This window comes from Dermacentor andersoni, chromosome 10 (assembly GCF_023375885.2).
Source record: "Dermacentor andersoni chromosome 10, qqDerAnde1_hic_scaffold, whole genome shotgun sequence".
NCBI lineage: Eukaryota > Metazoa > Arthropoda > Arachnida > Ixodida > Ixodidae > Dermacentor > Dermacentor andersoni.
In genome coordinates, this window is record NC_092823.1 from 54,311,730 (window position 1) to 54,333,780 (window position 22,051).

At 43.1% G+C, this 22,051-nt stretch overlaps 1 protein-coding gene across 1 annotated transcript in view; it reads left to right on the forward strand.

Moving 5' to 3' along the window:
• The first annotated feature begins 325 nt into the window (after window positions 1–325).
• The window catches only part of Nadsyn (NAD synthetase), a 31,643-nt gene continuing 9,917 nt past the window's right edge, over window positions 326–22,051 (forward strand). Inside the window, exons 1-18 of the mRNA XM_050190875.3 lie at window positions 326–451; window positions 1,042–1,132; window positions 1,230–1,290; window positions 1,496–1,612; window positions 4,052–4,105; window positions 4,241–4,382; window positions 4,578–4,666; window positions 6,439–6,556; window positions 7,257–7,388; window positions 9,062–9,136; window positions 11,295–11,419; window positions 12,525–12,676; window positions 13,797–13,965; window positions 15,876–16,118; window positions 16,826–16,957; window positions 17,054–17,123; window positions 17,860–17,988; window positions 20,810–20,986. Of these exons, the coding sequence (XP_050046832.2) occupies window positions 1,048–1,132; window positions 1,230–1,290; window positions 1,496–1,612; window positions 4,052–4,105; window positions 4,241–4,382; window positions 4,578–4,666; window positions 6,439–6,556; window positions 7,257–7,388; window positions 9,062–9,136; window positions 11,295–11,419; window positions 12,525–12,676; window positions 13,797–13,965; window positions 15,876–16,118; window positions 16,826–16,957; window positions 17,054–17,123; window positions 17,860–17,988; window positions 20,810–20,986 (2,070 nt within the window). The 5' untranslated portion in view covers window positions 326–451; window positions 1,042–1,047. The remainder of the gene's footprint in view (window positions 452–1,041; window positions 1,133–1,229; window positions 1,291–1,495; window positions 1,613–4,051; window positions 4,106–4,240; window positions 4,383–4,577; window positions 4,667–6,438; window positions 6,557–7,256; window positions 7,389–9,061; window positions 9,137–11,294; window positions 11,420–12,524; window positions 12,677–13,796; window positions 13,966–15,875; window positions 16,119–16,825; window positions 16,958–17,053; window positions 17,124–17,859; window positions 17,989–20,809; window positions 20,987–22,051) is intronic.

The following is a 22,051-nucleotide window of genomic DNA, read 5'->3' on the forward strand; positions in this document are numbered from 1 at the left end:
AATTTTTGAAAATCTTTTTAAGAAAACTCAGGCCTTAAATGAAAATTCCGCTTCTAACAGTCACTATATTTTACCTTTCTCTCTCAAATACAACAAATAACATTAAAATCGCTCAAGGGGTTATCTCAGAAAAACGTTTTTGCTTTTTACATGTGTTTGAATAGGCCGCGTCGGAGTTGGGTCCGAGCTAAAGAGCTTCCTCACACAACCGGCCCAACAATATAGACTGATCTAGCCCACCTTTCTACCATACTAAATCTTAGGTACTGTGGCGCCATCCATAGGAACCAACGCAAACCAAAGCGTGAACCTTGCTTTAATGGAGGCGTGCCGTCGACGCGTTACCTGCCGCTTCGTTCTACTTTGCGTGCCTCGAAAGTAAACTTTCCCGCTAGCAATACCGGCTTCGCGCCTCGTGCATCGTTGATCAGGGCTCTGTGTTGCGCATTCGGTGAGTCGCGCACGTGCTTCATATTCAATCCGTCGCGGTATGACGCCTTTTATTTTGCATGCGGCGACGCACGAGTTGGCGACAGCTGTTTTCGTTTTGTCGGAAAGAAAGAAGGACGCTTTCGCGGGCGCCGCTACTGTTTGAACAAGTGGCGCGGTACTTGCTTTTTTCTTCCATCCCCTGGCTTCTTCTTATACAATCGCGAGCGAGCGCGAGCTTTTTGTCAATGTGACGGCCTACGGAAATTCGCAGTTACGGCTGCCCGTGAACAGAGTCATTACGTGCTAGTGAGATACGTTGAAGGCCGCGTCAAGGATTTTTCGAAACCAATGCTGTGCAACCTTGACTTGCGCGGAATGCTTGAGCTGACTCAGTGCGCAATGCGTGCCGTCCAAACAGCACGAGCAACACGTAGTAGTAGTTTCTAAAGGAACTCGAGAACTGCTTCTTACTCTAACAGTGCGGTAGTGTATACCATCTGTATTTTCGCTCTCTGCCTTTTTAGTTCGCGTGGATCGCGAAGTCAAGCTTTGCCGTTTTCTTATAAACGTGTTCTGATCACCTAAGCTTGTCGATTGTTTTGTTCGCAGGTCGCAATGGGACGAAAAGTGACTCTCGCTGTATGCACGCTTAACCAGTGGGCTCTGGATTTTGATGGAAACTACAAGCGAATTCTCAAAAGTGAATACATCTTTCAGTCGCACGCATCATTCACGTCCTTTTGCTAACTCAGCAGTGCCTTTTTCTTAATTCTTTGAACTTTTCTTCTTTAATTAAGGTATCAAAGAGGCAAAAGCGAGGGGTGCATCCTTTCGAGCAGGCCCTGAACTAGAAGTAACGTAGGTATTTTTTTTTCTGTCGTTTGTTGCATAGTGCTCAGGTGAACTTGGCACTGTCAGGCCTCTTTAAGGAGAGTGCAAGCTACCGTGTAATCACTAGAGAAATACAGACAGTTTAAGTTAGATTGTATATCACAGAAACGTCAGGCATTTACACTTTTACATTTTTTTACGAATGAATTCATTGACATGTTCACCGTTTCAGGGGATATGGATGTGCCGACCACTTCTATGAAAGCGACACTCTTCTTCACTCCTGGGAAGTCCTTGCGTCTCTGCTCCGTGATCCGACATGCGAGGGGATTATGGTCGACATTGGCATGTAAGTTGGTGAACTTTTGCCTCCTCCTTCAACCATCTTCTACATCCTGTCCTCCATATTGTCACAATGTAGAGACAGTCAAGAGGTAGAGAGAGAGAGAGAAACATTTATTGACTTAAACGATTTACGTGCAGTGGTCGGAGACCCTTTAGTCCAAGGCCCCACTGGCCTCGGCCGCCCACTCGACCTGTCTTATGAAGGACTGTTGTCCCGCCAGGTCTGAGCTGGTTGGCTGCGCCTCCCATTGCTCCATTGTGTGGTGTGTTTTATCAAACGGGTGCGATTCATAATCCCAAGTAATGTGTTGTAATGTTGGTATGCCTCCGCACCACGGGCAGTCGGGCCTGTAGCGAGTGGGGAACATGGCATTCTGTAATTTAAGGTGGGAGAATACCCCAGTCTGAATTTTGTGCCAGCTGGTGGCTTCCACTCCACTGATTTGTGGGTGAGGGGGAGGGTATTTTTTTCTGGTTGCATGCTGATGAGCGAGAATCTCCCAGGCATTCGTAAGCATTACCAGAAATACTACCAGCACCGTGAACATGCGAACGCCTGTTGGAAGTTGAAATAGTAGAAGCAGCTTTATACTGCGATATGGGCACAGGGAGAGTCATTCAATTACGTACTATAGAAACCAGTACGGTAACTTATATTTCGAATGCTTCATTGATGTGCATAAAGCCGACTTTGTTATGGTTATTAACTATTTCAGTTATAATTGAGACTACCTAATGTATAGGTTTGCTTTTTGCTGCACCAACTCAGCATTTTGCCTCTGCCAGGATGTGCTCCAAAAGGTCAGGTGGCTGTTACACCACTGTTAAGGTCATATTGAGGGTTAGTGAAGGCGCCAATTCTAATCAGCCCTCGATTGTAACGAGGACTCATTGTCCAGATCTTTCAAGGACAAAAATGGAAAATACAGTGCTCTCAATTGTGAAGTCTCTTTGCGTCGTTTTCACGAGAATGATCTGAACTGTCCGCCTGACGTCAACGGCAAGCTATGGGTTGTGCTGCTCTCTGCACAGCGATCTACAGAGCCCGACGTTGCCTGGTTGTGGCAATGCGCATAGCTCAATGATTCGCTTCTTCAGCAGTGGCTCATACCTTGCGAGGAGGCGCCATAAAATGCACTGAAGAGCAAATACAGGTATTGAGGCTACACGGTGCACGTGTCACATCCCTTGACCCATGGCACGATACAATGACATTAATGATGATGATATATTGGCCTCCCCTTTGATACGGTGTGGTGACAGTCATCTAGCCTGATTGGATCAACCAGGTCCAGCTACATGCAACATGCAACTGCTACATGTAAACACTACATGTTGGAACACCTAGTGGAATACAATGCAACTGCAATGCAGTGCTTGCACGTATTGACGCCATGCGGCGTGCATGTCACATCGCCCGACAAGTGGCGCGATTCGATGCAGCTGCTGATGGTTTATTGGCATCCTCTTTGAAATGTGGCGATGACAAACAGTCATCTACCCTGCTTGATCTAATCAGGCGTGCTATACGTGTTTCTCATTCTAGCATTTGTATACATCTTGATCTCCTTCTTTTTCCTCAAGAGAATCCATCCATTTCTTGGCCAATCCCCCATAGTGGGTAGGAGCCACATACTTGATAGGAAATGCAAACTGCCTTGTAGCACTACCTATGCAACTGCTACATGACATGCCACCTGGTGTAATAATGTGCATGTGCAATGCAAAGTGTGCACTTGTCGACGCTCCGCAGCACACATCTCACATCGCGTGACAAGTTGCACAATACAATGCTAACGAAGATGATGATTATGATGATTTATTGGCATCCCCTTTGAAACGGGCTGGTGACAAACAGTGACCTAGCCTGCTTGATTTAATCAGCTATGCCATGTATGTTTTTAATGTATGTATGACGGAGGCATGTCACTTTTTTCTTCCTCGAGACAATCCAACCATTCCTTGGTCAATCCTCCATACGGGGTTTCGTGATAGCTGTGACGGACACAGGCGGCCGTGGCAGACAATATCACCGACCAAAATGTCTATTGGAATGAGCCCATAACAGCTTATGCTGTAAAAAGAATAAGGAACTTTAAACTCTGAGGTGACTGGAAGTGCAACTTGAACAACTATAGGTCGTGTCCAGTGGGGACAAACTTCCAGCACTCACATGAACTTCCAAAACCTGTAGTACAGCAAAGCATGACAATGGAAGGTAGGATGCAAGATCTGAGGAGGGGGTTGAATTTGGACACCGCGTATTGCAGTTTTGGTTTCATACTTGATTCTTGCGCACTTGCATTATTTTAGTTGATTTTGTTGAAAAATATGTGCTCGTTAGAATCGAGTAAGTATGGTACTTCTTGCTTTTAGGACACTGCCAAATCATGAACAGAAGCTAAGAAATATATATTTAACTCTGTCTTCCCTTTCTTTGCAGGCCTGTTATGCACAGAAACGTCACTTATAACTGCAGAGTCATCTTCTTAAACAAGTGAGTTTTCCGAGGCATCATATGATAACGCATTTCCTCCTATGAACCTGGAATAATGTGTACATCGCACTTTGCACTAGCAGGTACTTGTTATCACTTTGACGCTTTATTAGCCAAAGTTTCCGAATTCTGCAGGAAAATTCTGCTGATTCGCCCCAAGCTCATGATGTGCGATGACGGCTGCTACCGCGAGTCGCGCTGGTTCACGCCGTGGCAGAAGCCTCATCGTGTTGAGGAATTTTTTCTGCCTCGCATGATCTCCGAAATAACTGACCAGGTTTGTTTTCACTCCTCACATGCCTGTTTCTCAAAAAGGAAAAAACTTCTTGCTTTTAGTTCTGTTCCTCACAACATTGCTGAAACATAGTCATGCGTAACCGCAAATGGCATTGGTCTCTGCGAAATGCATTAAAACAGCAGCTGAACTGATTGGTGACCTTCATTACGTTGCTTATGTTCTCAAATCTTGCAGAAAGTGGTGCCAATTGGGGACGCCCTCATCTCAACGAAGGATACGTGCATTGGATTTGAAATTTGCGAAGAGCTCTGGAATCCCCTGAGGTACTCGACTGCAAACCCATCTTAATGCTTAATTCCTATAGACCTCTTTGTCGGCACCACGATAGCAGTGTGCTTGTGACCTCCAGAAGCTTTTGGTCGTATGTGTTCGGCACTTAAGTTTTGCTAAGAGAAAGATTGCTTTTAAATGCATAAGCATTTCTATGGTTACCCAATGAGAAAACTGTCTGTCCGTCCCTCCCTCCTTCGCTTAAGGCGATCGCTTTCAAGGTAGAGCCAGTGAGCTGGGGAAAAATACAACAACGAACGCGCAAGCAACACGGCACAAGCATGTTCTCTGTGACCACGTTACGTGTGCACTCAGGCGCGCACTTAGTGAGTCAGAACTGTGGCGCAGCTGTCGCTTTCAAGCGGGACTTCATCAGCGCACCTGGAGCCGCCACCTGCCGTAGTTTGCTTGCCTCATCAATTTATGTTGTGCCGCCTCCTGCAGCAGTTCATGTCGCTGCAGTGCTGAGTGTAAGCACTCAACACCGCATCATTACTGCGAAATGCTTGCGCATCGTTCAGATAACTCCCTGAGGAGATACGACGTAAATTTTTGTCCGGTAGTCAGCAATGAGTATATCTGCTTAATGTGCCCAACTACAATCAACTCCCATCCCCTTGAACGTTTGGTCAAATTAACAAATGCTGGCAAAATGAACATATTCAGATCTTTGTTTATTGTTATAAGAAGTCTGTAACGCTTTTTGCTTTTTTTTCCAATTGAAGCGTCACTCAATCAGCATGTAGCAGGGAGCACCATCATGTTTAAGAACTGCCATCAGGATTGGATAGAAAAGAAATCTTCTGAAAGTTCTAAAAAGAACAGTAAAAGTAAAGTAAAACAGCTTCATGCCTAGGGAAGCAGCGGCACCATCTACTGAATTTGTGTTTTCAACCTTTTGGTAACCATTGCACACCTAAGGGGGCACCGTTGAGGGTTGGTAGGAATCCAGTTAACCGAAACAGCTTTGCTTTTACGTTCGAACTAAACAAGTTTTCCTTCCATAGCAATGCTTAGTTGCTTTTCGGGACTTTCTCGTGCATTCGAATTAACCGAAAAGACATATTAAATGTGGTCGAATTAATGGGAATCGATTGTATTAGAAATCCATTTTCTACCTTGAGCTCATGTATGCAGCATTTATTATACATTTGGAAATAATATTTTTTTCTTTACAAAACTAGGATGTAACTGTGAAGCAAAATTGGCAGCAGCGAGAGAGTCCTGCTTATAGGAAAGCTATTGCAACTTGGTATTCTGATCATCACTTGCTAAATGTAGCATCGTGTTCAGGAAGTGAAACTGTAACTCTCTTGGAAACCGTGTGTGTAAATATAAGAAGGGTCTGCCATTGGCAGATGCGTAAGCGGAAATATTTGCTGTTGTCATAGCGTTGTCATAGTTGTCATATTTTTGTCATAGCGCAGAACCCTGACAGGCGCCTTCAGCAAGAAAACCTGAAGTCACAGAAACTTGTTGCAAAATTGCCTGCAAAGCTGCTTGACTTTCAATACTGTGCAGCGTGTATTTGAGCAAAGCAAAGTTGATTAAAAGTAACTTTATTATCAAATTTAACTTGCAGTACTACCAAAATGCCCTTTAGGATGTTATCAATACACAAACTCATGCAGTCGTGTGCAGGCAGACAGCATTAAAGGTGTGCTATTAAAAACAGGCAGGTCAATTACTTTGTTGATGCCCGTGCTGCTTATCAGTCTCTGTTAATAAGAAGGAAAACGTATTTGTTTTGTTCAAATGACATCAGCTCCCACATAATGGCGTCGCTGGACGGTGCTGAGATCATAGTCAATGGAAGTGGATCTTATCATGAGCTACGAAAGAACTATGTTGTGTGTGACAGAATCAAGTCAGCTACAGCGAAGGTGAGCGTTTCATTTCTTGATTATAGATTATAGATTACATTCACAACTGTGAATTGTGTTCAAGTGCTGCAGCAAACGCTTCTTCTATGCAGTCCACTTACAACAACAATACTTTACTATGATAAACTGTAATAACTTTGTCTGAACAGATAACCTTGGAAGAAATATATGCCACTAACCACACAATGTGAACAGGTATTCAAGAAACAGTCTACCATTGCCGCTAAAAGTTTCATTGGCAACTTTTAGCGGCAATTTGGCAAAAGCTCTACTGGCAAAATATTTTTTATCCCTGTTGTCACAAGGTAAATTTCATGCATACTATGTTACTGGATTACATACATCTGTTCATACTTTGCACCTTGTTATCACATGCTGTATTGTACACCACATATTCTATTTACATGCTAGCCCTTTAGATATTGTTCTTACTTATTCTGTTTATGAACCATTTAATGAAGCAACGATGGTTTTCGCATTGTATAGAGAATTTATTTTTTTCTAGATAATGACAGAATGGTGCTGCACCTGCAATCATACTTTTGTACTGAACCCCACACTACTGTAATGACTCCAAACAGTTTATTCATATCTACATTACGACATTTGAATCCAAATTAATTAGAATTTGAAGGTGCCAGCAGCTTTTCCGTGTTTAGAACTAAAGCTACAGTTGGTTGTGTCACCTTTCTTCTGACAGTGCGGTGGCATCTACATGTTTTCCAACCTGAGAGGCTGCGATGGTGAACGTGTCTACTACCAGGGCTGCTCCAGCATCGCCATCAACGGCGAGTTTGCTGCCATAGCCAAGCAGTTTGCCTTGGAAGAAGTCGTAAGCATTTATTTGCGAACCTACCTTGCTTTTCTGAATCTCAATGCCACTATTTGTCCGTTAGCTTTCAGTAGTATGAATAACAATGTGGGTTTAGGGTTGCTACCTCTTGAGTGGACAAAGTTGAGGCAGTTTGGGGGGCCGACGGCGGGGGGGCTGAGGGGATGAGGGAGGGGGGGGGGCTGGTGATGGCTGACTTTGTCAGTGCTTCCAGTCTCCAGGTCAAGCTAAATGCAAGGCCCTCCTCCACCATGGCATCTCTAGTAGCCCACATGCTTCTTTGGAACTCTAACCCTTGTAAATAGTTATAAATAATGTAAGTAAGCTCTTTAGTTTTGCTGAGTGTCAAATGTCTTGTGATGGTAGAGTGACCAGTGCTGTTTGATATTTAGCTTCATCGCTTTTCTGTGACTGTGTTTAAAGGGACACCAGAAAGAAACACTAAATCGTTATGCACGAATAAGCAATCTTTCAAAACTCTAGTTTCATTAATTTTGAGGTAGGTGGTTGATTACTAAAAGTGAAAATGAAGACCCAAGCTTCCACTTTCTTGATCTCGTGCCAAAACTCTAGTGCTCGTATGTCATTCTGACATAGGTTTCAATATATGCCATTGTAGCACAGTAAATGTTTTTGATTGTGACTGTTGAACTTGTTTTTGTTGAATTATTTTTCTTGTGATTTTCTTCATTCACCTGTAAATGACTGCTGTCCTCATTTTGATAGTGTTACTATGTATATTACTTCTTTTTGTGCCATTCTATTGAACTGTCTGGGCTTTGCCCATGTGTACTTTATTTACTTACTACCCCTCCTTCCCTCAAAAGGGCCTTTTGAGGTACTTAAAAACATGTAGATCCAACACAATGTTGGAATCCTAAATGACTCGAAACGTGTTTCAGTTGGCAGTGCATGGCATGAGCACAGCCTGGTTGCCCGCAGCTGTCGGCCATCAGCTGTCGCGAGAATGAATGTGATGCATGATCCTTGTCAAGTATAGACTATTGATAAGGAGGTGTATGCACAGAGAAGTACAGCACATGTCTAAATACATTTAAAGTGCCTTGTGTCCCACTGACGCATCCTCTCTGAGCGATTTGCCTAGAATGGGTGCATGTCCAATTGCACATGCCCACTTCGTCTCTCTTCGAATGCAATGTAGCCCATCCTTGCCAACACAAGAATTTACTAAAAAATTAACTGTATCCTTCGAGTCTGCAGTTGAGCTGCTGTAATGAAATGTACCATCTCCTATACTTCTTTGTTGTTGTTCACACTCCCACTCTTCTCTGAAATGCCTCCCAGGCCTGAGAATATGTGAATAAATGAGTAAATAAATAAATAAATAAATAAACTTTGCCCAAGCAGACACCACAAAAATCCATGACATTGCAGCAAGCTGGTGCGCCACCGTTAAGGCAATGTCACTAACTGTAGGTTGTTCTTGCATCCTTTTCTGGCATTAGGAATGTGTGTGTTGCAGAAGTGTAATTTACTAGTGTAGCTTAAGTGATTTTTCTATTTAATGATCCTTTGAATGGAAGAATGGCATGACATCGGTTGGAAGCTGGACAAATTCATTCATTTGAAGGAAGGTAGAATTAATTAATTTTTAGTAAAGTGAGATTAAGTACAAAACCTTTTTTGAGTGTGTGTGTGTGTGTATTTTACAGGAAGTCACAACTGCTACATTAGACCTGGAGGACGTCAGAGCCTACAAAGTAAAGAACAGAAGTCGAACGCTGAAAGTGAGTGCTTCGTCACGGTTGAAATAATGTATAGGGAAAATTTGATAAATGTTCCTGTTGCAAGCCTTTTATTTGCAGGTGATCCCAGGGCCAGCAAGCTGATATTTTGAACGTTCCTTACCACTTTCTGTTTTAACATAGCATAGCCTTTGGTGATCACACCCTTAGTGGCAAAACTTTGCTGTCAGCACTCAAAGGCGAGCTGCAACAAAATTTTGCACTACATAAAGAGCCTAGTTCCAGATAGTGTACTTTACGTTTGAAGTGTGAATGGGGGAACGCATTGTGAAAAGCTTGCAAAAATACACATTTGTAATAATATCGAAACTAAAATAAGTTATGCAGATCCCGAGAACTATGGGGGTTGGCATGCGCGAAGCTACTTTTCCTTTATTGTGCCTCTGTGCGTGCATGCAACGAACGCCATTGTTTCTCTAGGAACCATTTGCAAATATAGTACGCACAACAAAGTTGAACACGTTTTCACTGAGAAACGGCTCACTCAACGAAAACTTGCGATGCTCCAACACTGCAGACATGTCCAACGAAAAACAATACGACACACATTGCACTCCAAAGTCAGCCTGCACGAGTTCAATTGCAGTAATTGTTTTCACCCGCAAAGGCAGAGTCTAGTTTGGAATGGCTTGGAACGCGAGTTCCAAGCCATTCTTTGCTGCATATTGGAACTGCTCCGCTTTACTTTTTTGGGCGTAAATCTTGTCATGCACACTGGTGCTTATCGCCGCCACTTAATGCTGCTCTTCACCCTTAAAGGGTTTATGAGCCAACGTGCATTGGAATTCTGAATCCCACATTGCTGCGGAATGAAGATGTTCCTGTTCCGCTCAATGCTTCTGTCTCATGCGCACTCTGTGCATATTTATGCCTCTCACTCTTTTATCTGCTTTTGGTGTTTAATGTACTTTGTTGCCCCAGGCCACCTCCGTTAGCAATATCTCTGGGACCAGTTTGTATTATCCCCAGGACTTACCTTTTCTTTTTTATTGCCGGTGTAATTTACATACACAAATATATAGGCAAGATACCGACCCAGCAGATTTGCCAAGATTGCTTCTATAGTGTATAATTATCATTCATAACTGCTTTAGCCAAAACGAAATTTTGTCACAGTTGACCTTTTAAGGAGCACTCACACACTATTGAAGGGTGTGGAATGTGTCTATTAGGACACCTCCTCCAAAATAATTTCTAGACAAAAGCTTTTGGATGTGCCTTGTATTGTTTTCAACAACCACATGGTACTGCTGACAAGCCTCCCCTTTTAATAGATTTTACTGCACTCAAATTTGAGCTCTGCGACTGCGCTTCAGGGAATATAATGCTCACCATGCTTCGTCAATCTCGCCACCAACCTTGTTTACTGACGGGACAGCAAAATTCTGTGGAGCGACCTTATGTCATACCGTCCATCTCACTGGTATCGTTTTTTGCCACCAGGTAGTGTCACCCTCCCGTCACTGATTAGACTGATTTCTCCACATTTTTATTGCTCGAGGGATTGGTTAGCTATGATTGTCTGAGAAATCCATCAAGTTGCCATCTCGTTTGCTCGCATGTAAAAGTAAGAAAAGAAGTGGTGAGGCTTTGAAAAAGTTGAAAGAAAGATCGGGTGAATAATTCGAGTAGAATTGTGGGCTCTCAGCTGCATATACAGGAATATTTGGCTCATTATACTATTACTTAGCGACTGCACCAGTCTTTTCACCATGTTCAAAAAATGCTGCAGGGCCCTTTAACTCACTGTGTTAGCTCACCATGTTTCTATGGCCATTGAGACTATACCAGTGTTTGTTGGACATGGACACAAACACCACACATGCTTGGACCACTAGGTTTATAACTAAAAATTTGACAACACAAGAAACGCTCAAACTTCGAAAGTCTCAGAGCAAAATAAAAAAAACGTTTGTGGAATTACATTTCTACCCTTTCAACTTGGCAACTTTCAGTGTTGTAGTATGATAAATAAAAAGCAGAATAAGTTTGGATTGCTGTTAAGTCGTGCACTTTCTTTTAGTGCATGACTTGTTGTCATTTAATGTATCACACTACTGCCGTAATCACTTTAGAAAACACTGCAGGTTTTAGTCTCACAAATCGCACTTGCTGTGAACATCCTTGACAATCATTTCAGGGGGCAGAATCGGAAGGCTACCCACGCGTTGTGGTCGACTACGCCCTCTCCAGCACTGCCGACATGTCCGTTCCACCAAGTCCAATAATCAGCTGGGCCTTCCCAACACCAGAGGAAGAGATCGCGTGAGTAACCGAGACATGATTATAGCTGCTTACTCTAGAGGTAAATGCTCAAGTCATTTGCCCACTTCCTGTTGAAAGCGAACTGTGATCTCATGCTGGAATGAAACCTTTTGCAGAAAGAAATGGAGTGGAATACCTCCCACATTTTTCTACTGGAAATTGCTGTGTGTAGCCGTGTCTTAACTAGGGCATCGAATTCCGTACATTGCTGGAAAAGCTGCCGCTCTTGTCAAGTGAATAGCAATGAAAACTGGAAGAAAGGCTTACCTGTTCTCCATCGCTGACCCTCCTGTGCGTGAAACCAGTTTAATGGAGCAATGACAAAAACAGTGGCACACACAGCGGGAGCTTTCTTCCTTTACCGAGACACACAACTAGCGCTCATTCCTGGTTGATTGTCAGCATGCACAGGTTTCACCGCGTGGAATTGGTGAGATAGAGTGCAGGCATTGACTGACGTTTGAAGGTGCACTTAGACAAAGTTTCAAAGTTGTAGCGCGTGGGTCATTCAGCTCATCCATACATACGGTTGCTGTCGACCAAATAATGATGGCAAACAAGGGTTGGAACACATTTTGGGTTCATTTTAAAAATTCATGCCAATAGCTGATGTTGGAGTGCAGCACTCTTGCAGCATGTACGCCAATGCAGCGTATAAGCATCCCATAACATGTTTTGCACTGCGCTTTCCTTGTGCTTATCATGTAGCCAGGTTGCTGGCATTGCCAATAGAAGTGTGACAGGTTGGGCTAGTTTGTTCGTCTTTGCTTGTTGTTATTGCATCTCGTCATTATGCATTGTGTCTTATCGCCATGGAAATTCGCCAATAGCCCATCCGTCACAACGCTTGTCCTCGTCGCGTCTATCTATGTCCTGCGTCTTGCATTTGTATTGTACTCGAGCGCTATTGCCAATCGAGGTGAGAGTGAGAAGTTGGAGTCCATTCGTAATTGTGAAACGGCACAACAGACGGCAAATAAAGAGTAAGGAATTGCGCAGGACAACAGCTGTCCCCTGTAAACTTTAGGCTTTTCTATTCAGCTGTTGTCAGTTGCGCTGTTTCACCACCATGACATTGCCAAGCTCACTGTGGCTTGATGTGCAGCTTGGGACCTGCCTGCTGGCTCTGGGACTACCTGCGACGCAGTGGGCAGGGCGGGTTCTTTGTCCCGCTGAGCGGTGGCATCGACAGCGCCAGCGTCGCAACAATCGTGTTTTCCATGTGTCGCCTCGTCTGTGCAGCCGTGAAGAATGGCGGTAAGTTCATCTGAAGTGCGCATACCTCACTGTATTTACCCGATTCTATAGCATACTTTCTTTCCCAACGAAATGGGTCTGAACATTGCCCGCATGTTGCGATCCGATACGAGACAAAACCACCCTTCACATGGTTGGCAACAGCCTGCCGTCGGATCCAGCATTGTCGCCATTATCATCGCAAGATGGCAACAGCGGAAGTTTTCGTGACGATGACAGCGCTCGACTTTCATTGTGAAAAGTCACATGAAAGAGAAGTTATTTTACATACTAAGCTAATGGAAACAGAGCCACATCGTACCTTTCTAGTGTTCCCGAAAAATTGTGCACATTGCAGGATTAGCTGGTATAGTGGTTAATCTCGAAGCACAGGCCCCCGTACTGTTCACAATTGTGGTATAGTCATTAAAGAAGTGCAAAATATTGGACACATGAAGTTGCATGAAGCGCAACATGCCTTGCCCCATAGACACCGATAGAGGGCTGTGTGACGGGCACGACTGTGGCGAATAAGCGTGAACAAGTTTCCATTCTGTGAAAGTAAATTCTGTGGGTCTCACGCTTTTCTGACAACAAAAACAAATGGCATGCTACTTTTTACATGGTATAAAATTCGCAAATGATTTCTGTGGAAGTCCACAAGGTGGAGGAAAGTACATGAAAGGGAAATGTTGGGGATACACCCGAAATGTAGCACAAACTTATAAAGAAAGAGACCCATCTTGTATCAGGAAGAATTTTTCTTCAACCGCAAGGCTTTTCTTCTGAGAAACCCATACGGTGTTTTTTTTTTCTTTTTTTTTAACTTCATGTTGCATTTCAGGTTTATGACAATTTTTCCTTTTCACATATAAAACTGGGTGCACATTATGTATCGGTGCAATTTTTTCTCTTTGTTCGAACTCTAAAACATGAAAGCTAACCGCAAGTTGTATTCGGGAGTGTATTAGAATCAGGTATATTATGTGGTAATTTGGTGACGATCCCATCATTCACAGTATGTGTTATCTTGTCTATGATGCACTACTTGTTAGCAGTTCAGCTAATGCATATCCGTTAGTTACCAGTTTTGTCGTTGAGCCGGTGTCCTCTGCACAACGTGCTGCTTTCTTTATCCCAGACCCAGACGTGTTGAGGGACGCCAGGCGCATCGTGGGCGACCCTGAATATGTGCCAAGGGAGCCGCGAGAACTCTGCAACCGAGTCCTTGTCACGTGCTACATGGGCACAGAGAACTCGTCGCGTGAGACGCGAGCACTTTCCAAGGACCTGGCCAACCAGATCGGAAGGTGATGAGATGGTGCATCTGCTCCTGAGAAACATGTTTGCCTGGTTACAGTGGCAAGAAAAAAACTGCATTGTGTTCGTTCAAAAAAAAAAATGGACCTTTAAATTTACTTGGAAGGTTGTGTTAAAGTGGATAAAGCAACACTTGGATGACTATATAGTACTTGTAGGAGTACTGACCAATCGGAGGTCAGTACTTCTGACCTGCACTACAAGAAACGATGTGACACACACATTAACTTTTTTTTTTTTTTGCACCATGCCTGCAGCCACAACCAACCATCTTTGAGCTGTTAGAACCCTTAAATTAAACTGTTCGCAGTTCAATGTCCAGGCTACCCTTTTTCTATACCTACCAACTCTCGCGAATTTTTCATAATGTTTACGAACTTGGGCTCGTTCTACTATTTTAATGCTTAGAACTTTATGAAAAATAAATTCAGTACACAAAAATGTTTTAAAGCTGGCAAAAGGTGGGGCAGCACAATGTTGCGAAAATGCATGCATTAAAGAAATTGTGATGGAGCCTGTGCTGCCCTCTTGTAGCAGTGTAAGACAGCATATACCAGAGGGATACCCACTTCGAGCGAGTTATTTAGTGAAGTCTCTGAACAAGGTGAAATCAGCAAAAGCAGAGTCACTGATAACGTCACTGATCTGGAAACAATGTTGTCGGTCTCTGCTGTTCTAACTTTGCTGTGTGTTACGTACTGCTGGCCTAAGCCGGCACGTACGAGATGAACCTCAGACCAATATCGCAGGCAGCAAAAAAACACCGTTTATATACAGCTTGGAAATGCATGTAAAAGAAGGGAGAGGAGAAGGAAGAGAAAGAGACAATGGACGCATGTGCCAAGAGCCATCATTCAGCCCAGACTTGTTAGCTGGAGCACTGTGTCTAACGTGAAATAATTAAGGTGAAAGCCTTATATGTCTCATTAGTTAGTCGACCTTCAGCGAAAACGCATTGACAACATGAAAGGTGCAAAAATGCTACAAACCCTCAACCTTTGGTGGGAGTCAAAACCACAATCTTTGGTGTTAGTGACGGCTACGAACCGTCGACCTTTGGTGGGGGTCGAACCCATGACCTTTGGTGTTAATGAAGGCGACGCTAATTCAGGCACAGTTAATTAAGCTGTAGTTAAGGCACTCGAACCCACGACCCTTGGTCAGAGTCAAGCCCTCGGCCTTTGGTGAAAGTCAAAGCCTAGACCTTTGGTGAGAGTCAAACCTACCACTATTGTGGTAATTATGGTGAAGTTGGTTAAGGCATATGCACTTAATATATAGTTAATTAAGACATGCAAACCCACAACCTTTGGTGTTACTGAAGGTGAATTAGGACACAGTTAATTAAGATAGAGCAAATTAATGCACTCAAACCCACGACTTTGGGTGGGAGTCGAACACTGGACCTTTGGAGTTAAGAGGGATTACTAAGCAAATTAAGAGGATGAGTAACTGAATTAAGAGGGATGAGTAAGCGAATTAAGAGGGATGACTAAGGGAATTAAGGGGGGCGTGTACGTCACGTGTCCCTCTTTAATGTCTTGAATGCATCGGCACTTGGGCTTTCGCCGGAAGTCATCTGAGGGATAACATAAGAGACACTGTGAATTTTTTGTTAATAATGTGTGTATGTATCCAACAACAAGTGTGTGCTCAGAGCAAACCTAAATGCATATTATCCTCCCCTCCCCAACCCTTCTTGTTGTGTGTGGTGCAATGAAATCTAAAGTTCATTGGTTGGCAGAGAATTTTTCTATGGTCCTAACTGCCAAAATATGGTGGCCAGTGAAGTCTGCAGAATGCAGTTCAAGCATTGCTCCTGCCATACACTTTGCTGTGAAGTGTCGCTACCACATACCACACCGAATTTCATTTTGCGTTTCTCCCTTTTTTGCTGCAGCTATCACATGACAGTAGCCATTGACGCAGCTGTGACGGCCGTTGTTGCGATCTTTTCTACGCTGACGGGTCGCATTCCCAAATTTCGTGTCCTGGGCGGCGGCTCACGAGAAGATCTGGCCCTGCAGAATGTCCAGGCCAGGCTACGAATGGTCCTGGCTTACTTGTTTGCGCAGCTCATTCTTTGGGCTCGAGACCGACCTGGTGGTCTATTGGTTCTTGCGACTGGCAATGTGGACGAAGGGTATGTTGCCTTTCCAGTGTACGTGTGCCCGCTCGAGCATTATGAAAGGAAACAAAAAATATTGCATTCAAAATGCTATAGGGGCTACACACCCACTCCAAGCACAAAAGTGCTTAATTGCCACTAAAGAATAGAGGGAAAGCTACCTGCTGCATCTTAAAATGCCGCATTTCAATTTGCACATCATGAGAAGTTGCTTCTTGAAAACATATCCGATGTTCTCGCTCATATTTCTCAAGACTATGTACAAACATGCGGCAATTCAACCTTATAGGGACCCCTTAGGGTTGTTTTTAAAGTGTCCTAAGTTTAATTCATTCACTACCAAAGCCAACATATCGCCATCTTAGCACAAAGAGTATTTTTTTTTAATGCGAAAGGTGGTAAGACGCCGGTCTGTGAAAAGTTATGAGTTTACAAGGTCACTTCAATTTCTCGCCAAGCTGCTTTTATGGAAAAACTGTTGAGGAGAATGTGAAGACAGTGGTTCACTGTCTCTGATGTGCAAGCTACTCGGATTGGTGTGCTTCTGTGAAGTTCTTTTTTTATGTATGGACAAGAAATGAGCATGCACTCACATTTGTAGTTCGGTTGCCAAGACCACTGCATGCAACTGATGGCAACATTGGCATTGCGCAGCAGCCTTGTCCGATCACTTATGTTTACAGATTTCCAGCTTGCCGAACCTGTCATGTGCTTTCACGCAGGCTTCGAGGCTACCTGACCAAGTACGATTGTTCAAGCGGGGACATCAACCCAATAGGAGGTATCAGCAAAGTTGACTTGAAGCGGTTCCTGAAATATGCCTGCGAAACTTTTAAGTTGTCGGCGCTCAATGAGTGAGTAGTTTGATATGTTGCACGCTCACCTGAAGCACTTGGCACGTGATGTACATGCAAATGAGGACATGTTGCAACCGTTTTAAATTGTCTCAGCATACTCAAGGCCACGCCGACTGCGGAGTTGACGCCGCTGAAAGACGGGCACACCGTACAAAGTGATGAGGTATGTTTGATCGTTAATTCATTGTCTTAGCTTTGAATACTGTTTAACTGAGTTTGGATTCAACCTGCTGTGGGAATTGCTGTGGTTTACGTCCACTAATTGCTGAATGGAAGGATGCATGAAATGCAATTGGTGTGAATGGCCAGGTAGTTGGTTTAGCGTAATGTGAACTGCATAAACAAATATGTTACAATGTAGAGTCTGCAACTCCAACACAACCCACTAAATAGCCAGCATACATTTCAGACAGGTCTAGTACAAAATAACAAAAAGTTAGAAAAGGGGATGTAATAACTTCTCTATATAAACAGTGCAAAGTTTCATTTGTTAGAAAAATGGTTACACATTGTTTCTTCCATTTCTTTTACCAATCTGCTTATCATCTTGACACTGTAGAAATTGCTGATAGATTCTTTATTGTTATTGTTTCTCCTGTGTAGTGTCCTTGTTTTTTGTCTTTTTGTCATAGTTGGTTCAACAATAGGCCTAAACCTCTCTATCTTTGTAAGTGTGGTATTTTTTCTAATGTCCTTATTCAAATAATATGCATAATGATACTCTCTTTATACAGTACTTACTTTCAGAATCAGGAAAGCATATAGTATTCAGTTTGATATTAAAAGCTTGCCTTTTTCTAACATCCTTATTCAGCTCATTTAGAAAATTTTAGTTGTGCGCCTCAAATTGAGGCAGCATTTTGGAGTCAGTCAATGACTGGCAGACGTGATCTACGCAGGCTGACATGGGGATGACGTACGAGGAACTTAGCACGTATGGACGACTGAGGAAACAGCTTGCCTGCGGGCCATACTCGATGTTCAGCAAATTGGTCCACCAGTGGCAGAACAAGTGGACACCGTTTCAGGTAAGCAGCGTTTGATTCTTTAAAGGAGTTCTGGCATAACATTTTAGACTTTATTTTGCCACATTTTTTTGCCTCAAGCTCAAAGGTGAGGGAGCGGTTTCCTTCTTGCTTTTGCTACCGTCCCCACAGTTGCTCTCCCCTCCTCGCCACATACTTCTCTAGAAAACGTGGGGACACTGCTGGTACCGAATGTCACGTTGACTCTCTTGTTTGAGGACACCATTCACTTCTGCTTAGCAGGACTTCACACTTTCCGGCTGTGTGCTGTTTCCACCGCTCAATACAAAACACACTACAAAAGATGAAATCAGTTGATGGTACCCAACCGGCAAGTGAGACAATGGGAAAGAGCACAGTTGCTAGCAGACATATCGGAACTGATCTCCCTCATATGTATATGGACAAATCAACAGCTTTTACTTTGGTGACATCACATGCGTGAGCCTGTTAACATCACGACATGGGAAGACTGGAAAAGCCCAGAGAGGAGCAACGTGAATGTATTTCAAATTATCAGAAGGGGTTTAAGGGCCCCTCAAATGAAGGTCCTTGACCTTGAAACCCTATGAAAAACACAGACAAGCCTCAGCGCTCTGTAATTAAGTTACTGTAATAACTTTTCTACAAACCGGTCTCGTTATCGTTTCCCAGGATATGCACATGTTGTGAAGTCATGACGCACAAGGTGGTCACATCGGAGAAGGACATTGTGATGTTTTGGCGCTCGCTCTGGTTCACTCAGTTGTCTGCTATGCTGATACTCATGCTGCCTAGCATAGCAGCAAGACAACCCAGCGAAATTGGAACAAGTGTTTTTTTAACCTTATAACTGGAAGGCTATAAAATGAATAAGCAAATAGCGGGACATGGCAATTTGTCGTGTGAGTAACATCAGGATCTTCAGGTAATCCACCTCAACTGCTCAATTTGCACTATGTTTTTAGGCAATCTCTAAGGAATTTGGTAGACTAAAACACAAAAACACTATGTAAGCGTTCTGTGTTGCTCCAGCAAGCCAGTATATGTATTAACACTGTACACGGACCAACAATGTAGTACTAGTGTGCACACCTCTGTTCTTTGTAATAAAACAATAAATCATGATATAAAATTTGCACCTATCATGTCAGCTCATAAGTATCTCTAATGCATACAGACCTCAATGGAATACCGCATAATACTGAGCGGCTTGTTTGATTTTGTGAAATTTCCTATATTTGGGCTATTCCAATCTTGGGCCATCAGGTATGTACCACTGTGACACAGGAGGCATAGAATTCTCTTAAAGAGGCGCTAAAGCACTTTTTGAACATGGTAACACAACGTTGAGAATCTTTCGTGGAGGTTGCTGTGAACATGCGAGCCTAATATTACTACACTGCATGCAGCATGGAATTTACAATCTCCTGTCAAACACGGGGAAAGATTGTTTATTCTCGCTTCTGCAATCTCGTCATGTAGCATCAACGTAAGCAGCTGGACCCACCAACGCTATTGGCTGATTTCGTGATCGGGAGAGCCTTCTCAGTAATATGTAATTGCTAATTTTGAGTTTAAAAAATGAAAAATATACCTGTCTGCAATCTTGAAAAAACGCAAAAATCATTTAATCTTTGCTCTGCGCGTAACTACATCTGCTGTGTGTGGCCTCTGTGATAGCAGCAGTGTGCTGTGTAGCGTAGCGCCTACCACTGCCGCCACGGGATGCCACGATATGTCCCTTCATCACTACTACGCTCTACTTTTGGGAGGGGCTTTGCCCTCTTGCCTTCTCTGCTGTACAGCTTCCAGCGCGCTAGCAGAGATGAAGAGAGAGAGAAAGCCTGATATTGGTGCAATAACTCCACTTATAGTTGAAAAATACGAAAAATTTTTGCAGCATGACATCCATGAAGCATCTTGTAACAGTGAGGCCATTCTATGATTAGTTAGTAAAGTGTTTCAGGGCCCCTTTAAATGCATTTGTGTATATGTGGTACTTCTCTGTGCATGAACGTGTCAGCACCATTCTCTCAGCAAGCATCATACATTGCCTTCATTTTTACGCCATCACCGTGTCACCTCACACTGTGCATCTGCATAACTTAGCGCTTGCATTCTGGCATAGCTTATGAACAGTGTAGGGTATAAACAAAAACATTGCATGACGTTAAAGTCCTGACCTGTGCTATGCAAAACGTAAACATGCATGATGTTCTGATCTGTGCTGGGCATAAACATAAACGTTGCATGACGTTAAAGTGGTGACCTGTGCATAAACGTAAAAACGTTGCGTGACATTACAGTTGATACCTGTGCTCTGCATAAACATATACATTGTGTGGTGTTAAAGTTGTGATCTGTGCTGTGCATAAACATAAGTGTTGCATGACATTAAAGTTGTGATCTGTGCTGTGCATAAACATAAGTGTTGCATGACATTAAAGTTGGGACCTGCGCTATGCTTGAACATAAACGTTGAATACAACAAATCAGTTCTGCGGAAGCCCGCAAGGTGGAGGAAAGTACATGAAAGGGGAAAATTGGCATCCACCCGAATTGTAGCACGAAACTACAAAGGAAATCCATACGGGTTTCTCAGAAAGAGAACTATGGCTTTCTGAGAAACCCGTATGGGTTTCATTTGTAGTTTCGCACTACAATTTGGGTGGATGCCAATTTTTCCCTTTCATGAAACATTGCGACAGATTACATGTTGCAGAAAATGAGAATGAAGACACCTGTATAAATTGCATTTAGCTGTATAGCATTTACTTAACGACTTCACATAGATTTTAGCATGTGCATTGTATCTGCATAATCTTTTGTTCTGACACTGAAGGTTGCAGAAAAAGTGAAGCATTTCTTCAGAACCTACTCCATCAACCGTCACAAGATGACTGTGATCACACCGTCATACCACGCTGAGTCATACAGCCCGGACGACAACCGCTTCGACCTTCGACCATTCCTCTACAACCCTCTGTGGATGTGGCAGTTCACCCAGATTGATGCTCAGGTGAGTGTAGCCACATGTTCCTTTAAAAGTGAGAGTATAATTCCTCCTATGCTTTCCTTGTCTGTTGGCTTCATATGGCAGTTATTCCAACATACCATCACTTATCTGCTGTACACTATCACATTTTTTGCTCATCAGCAGCTGACCATCTAAATATCAATTGGAACGTCATTGACTCTCTTCTTTCATCCATAAGCAGGGGTCAGCGGGATCGTTAAACTGTTCCTGCAGCGTTTGTTCCCAGGCCCTCTTTAAAGGGACTGACAACCAATTTTCATGGCACCCATTTCTTTAGTGCAATGAAAAGCTTACCGGTCAGAGTGTCTGATCATGAAGTGCTAACACGGAAAACGCCATGGAAAATTTTTTGTCAGATTTTTTCGGTCTACAGTGAGGATGTAGTCAATCACTAGAAGCATGCTGAAAACGGCGATAGGTGAGCGGGATAGCAATTATACGCCAGCATTAGTGGGAGGCAGACGACACGTGTGGCCGTTCTGTAACAAAGTATGATTTTGTTTATCAAGTCAGTGTTCCTGCGATTCGCGTTTTCCAAATTGTTAAATTATTTCTGCGACAACAGCTAGGTGTTTTCATGGTTTCCTGTCCAACTCCCTTGGTATTTACCTCTGAAAATTAAACCAACCGGATCAAAAATGAAACGGTGCCTTTAACCATGATACGGAGTTCAGCGTGTTGCCGTAGCCAAGCGTGCATTATTTCCGAAGCATAGAAAAATGCATGCGTGTCTAATAATATACCAAATGCAATTTTAAACAATAATTATGCTGTACCTAATGACAGTCAACTTACGTACAGTAATCTCATAGAATACATCCGAAGTACCAAGATTTCACCGTCAGGTCTCGCCACTTACTGGTTCTTAAGACTTTCTTTGCCAATTTAAAATTATAAGTACTATTTAAATCACAAACAGCATGCTGAATTCTATCACTATAAATTATGGTCCTTTCATTTCCTTCAACATCTCATAGCACATTCTGGCCAGTTATCAGTCCCTTTAAGTAAAAATAGGAAATAAAGTCAATTCAGTTCAAGTTCGAG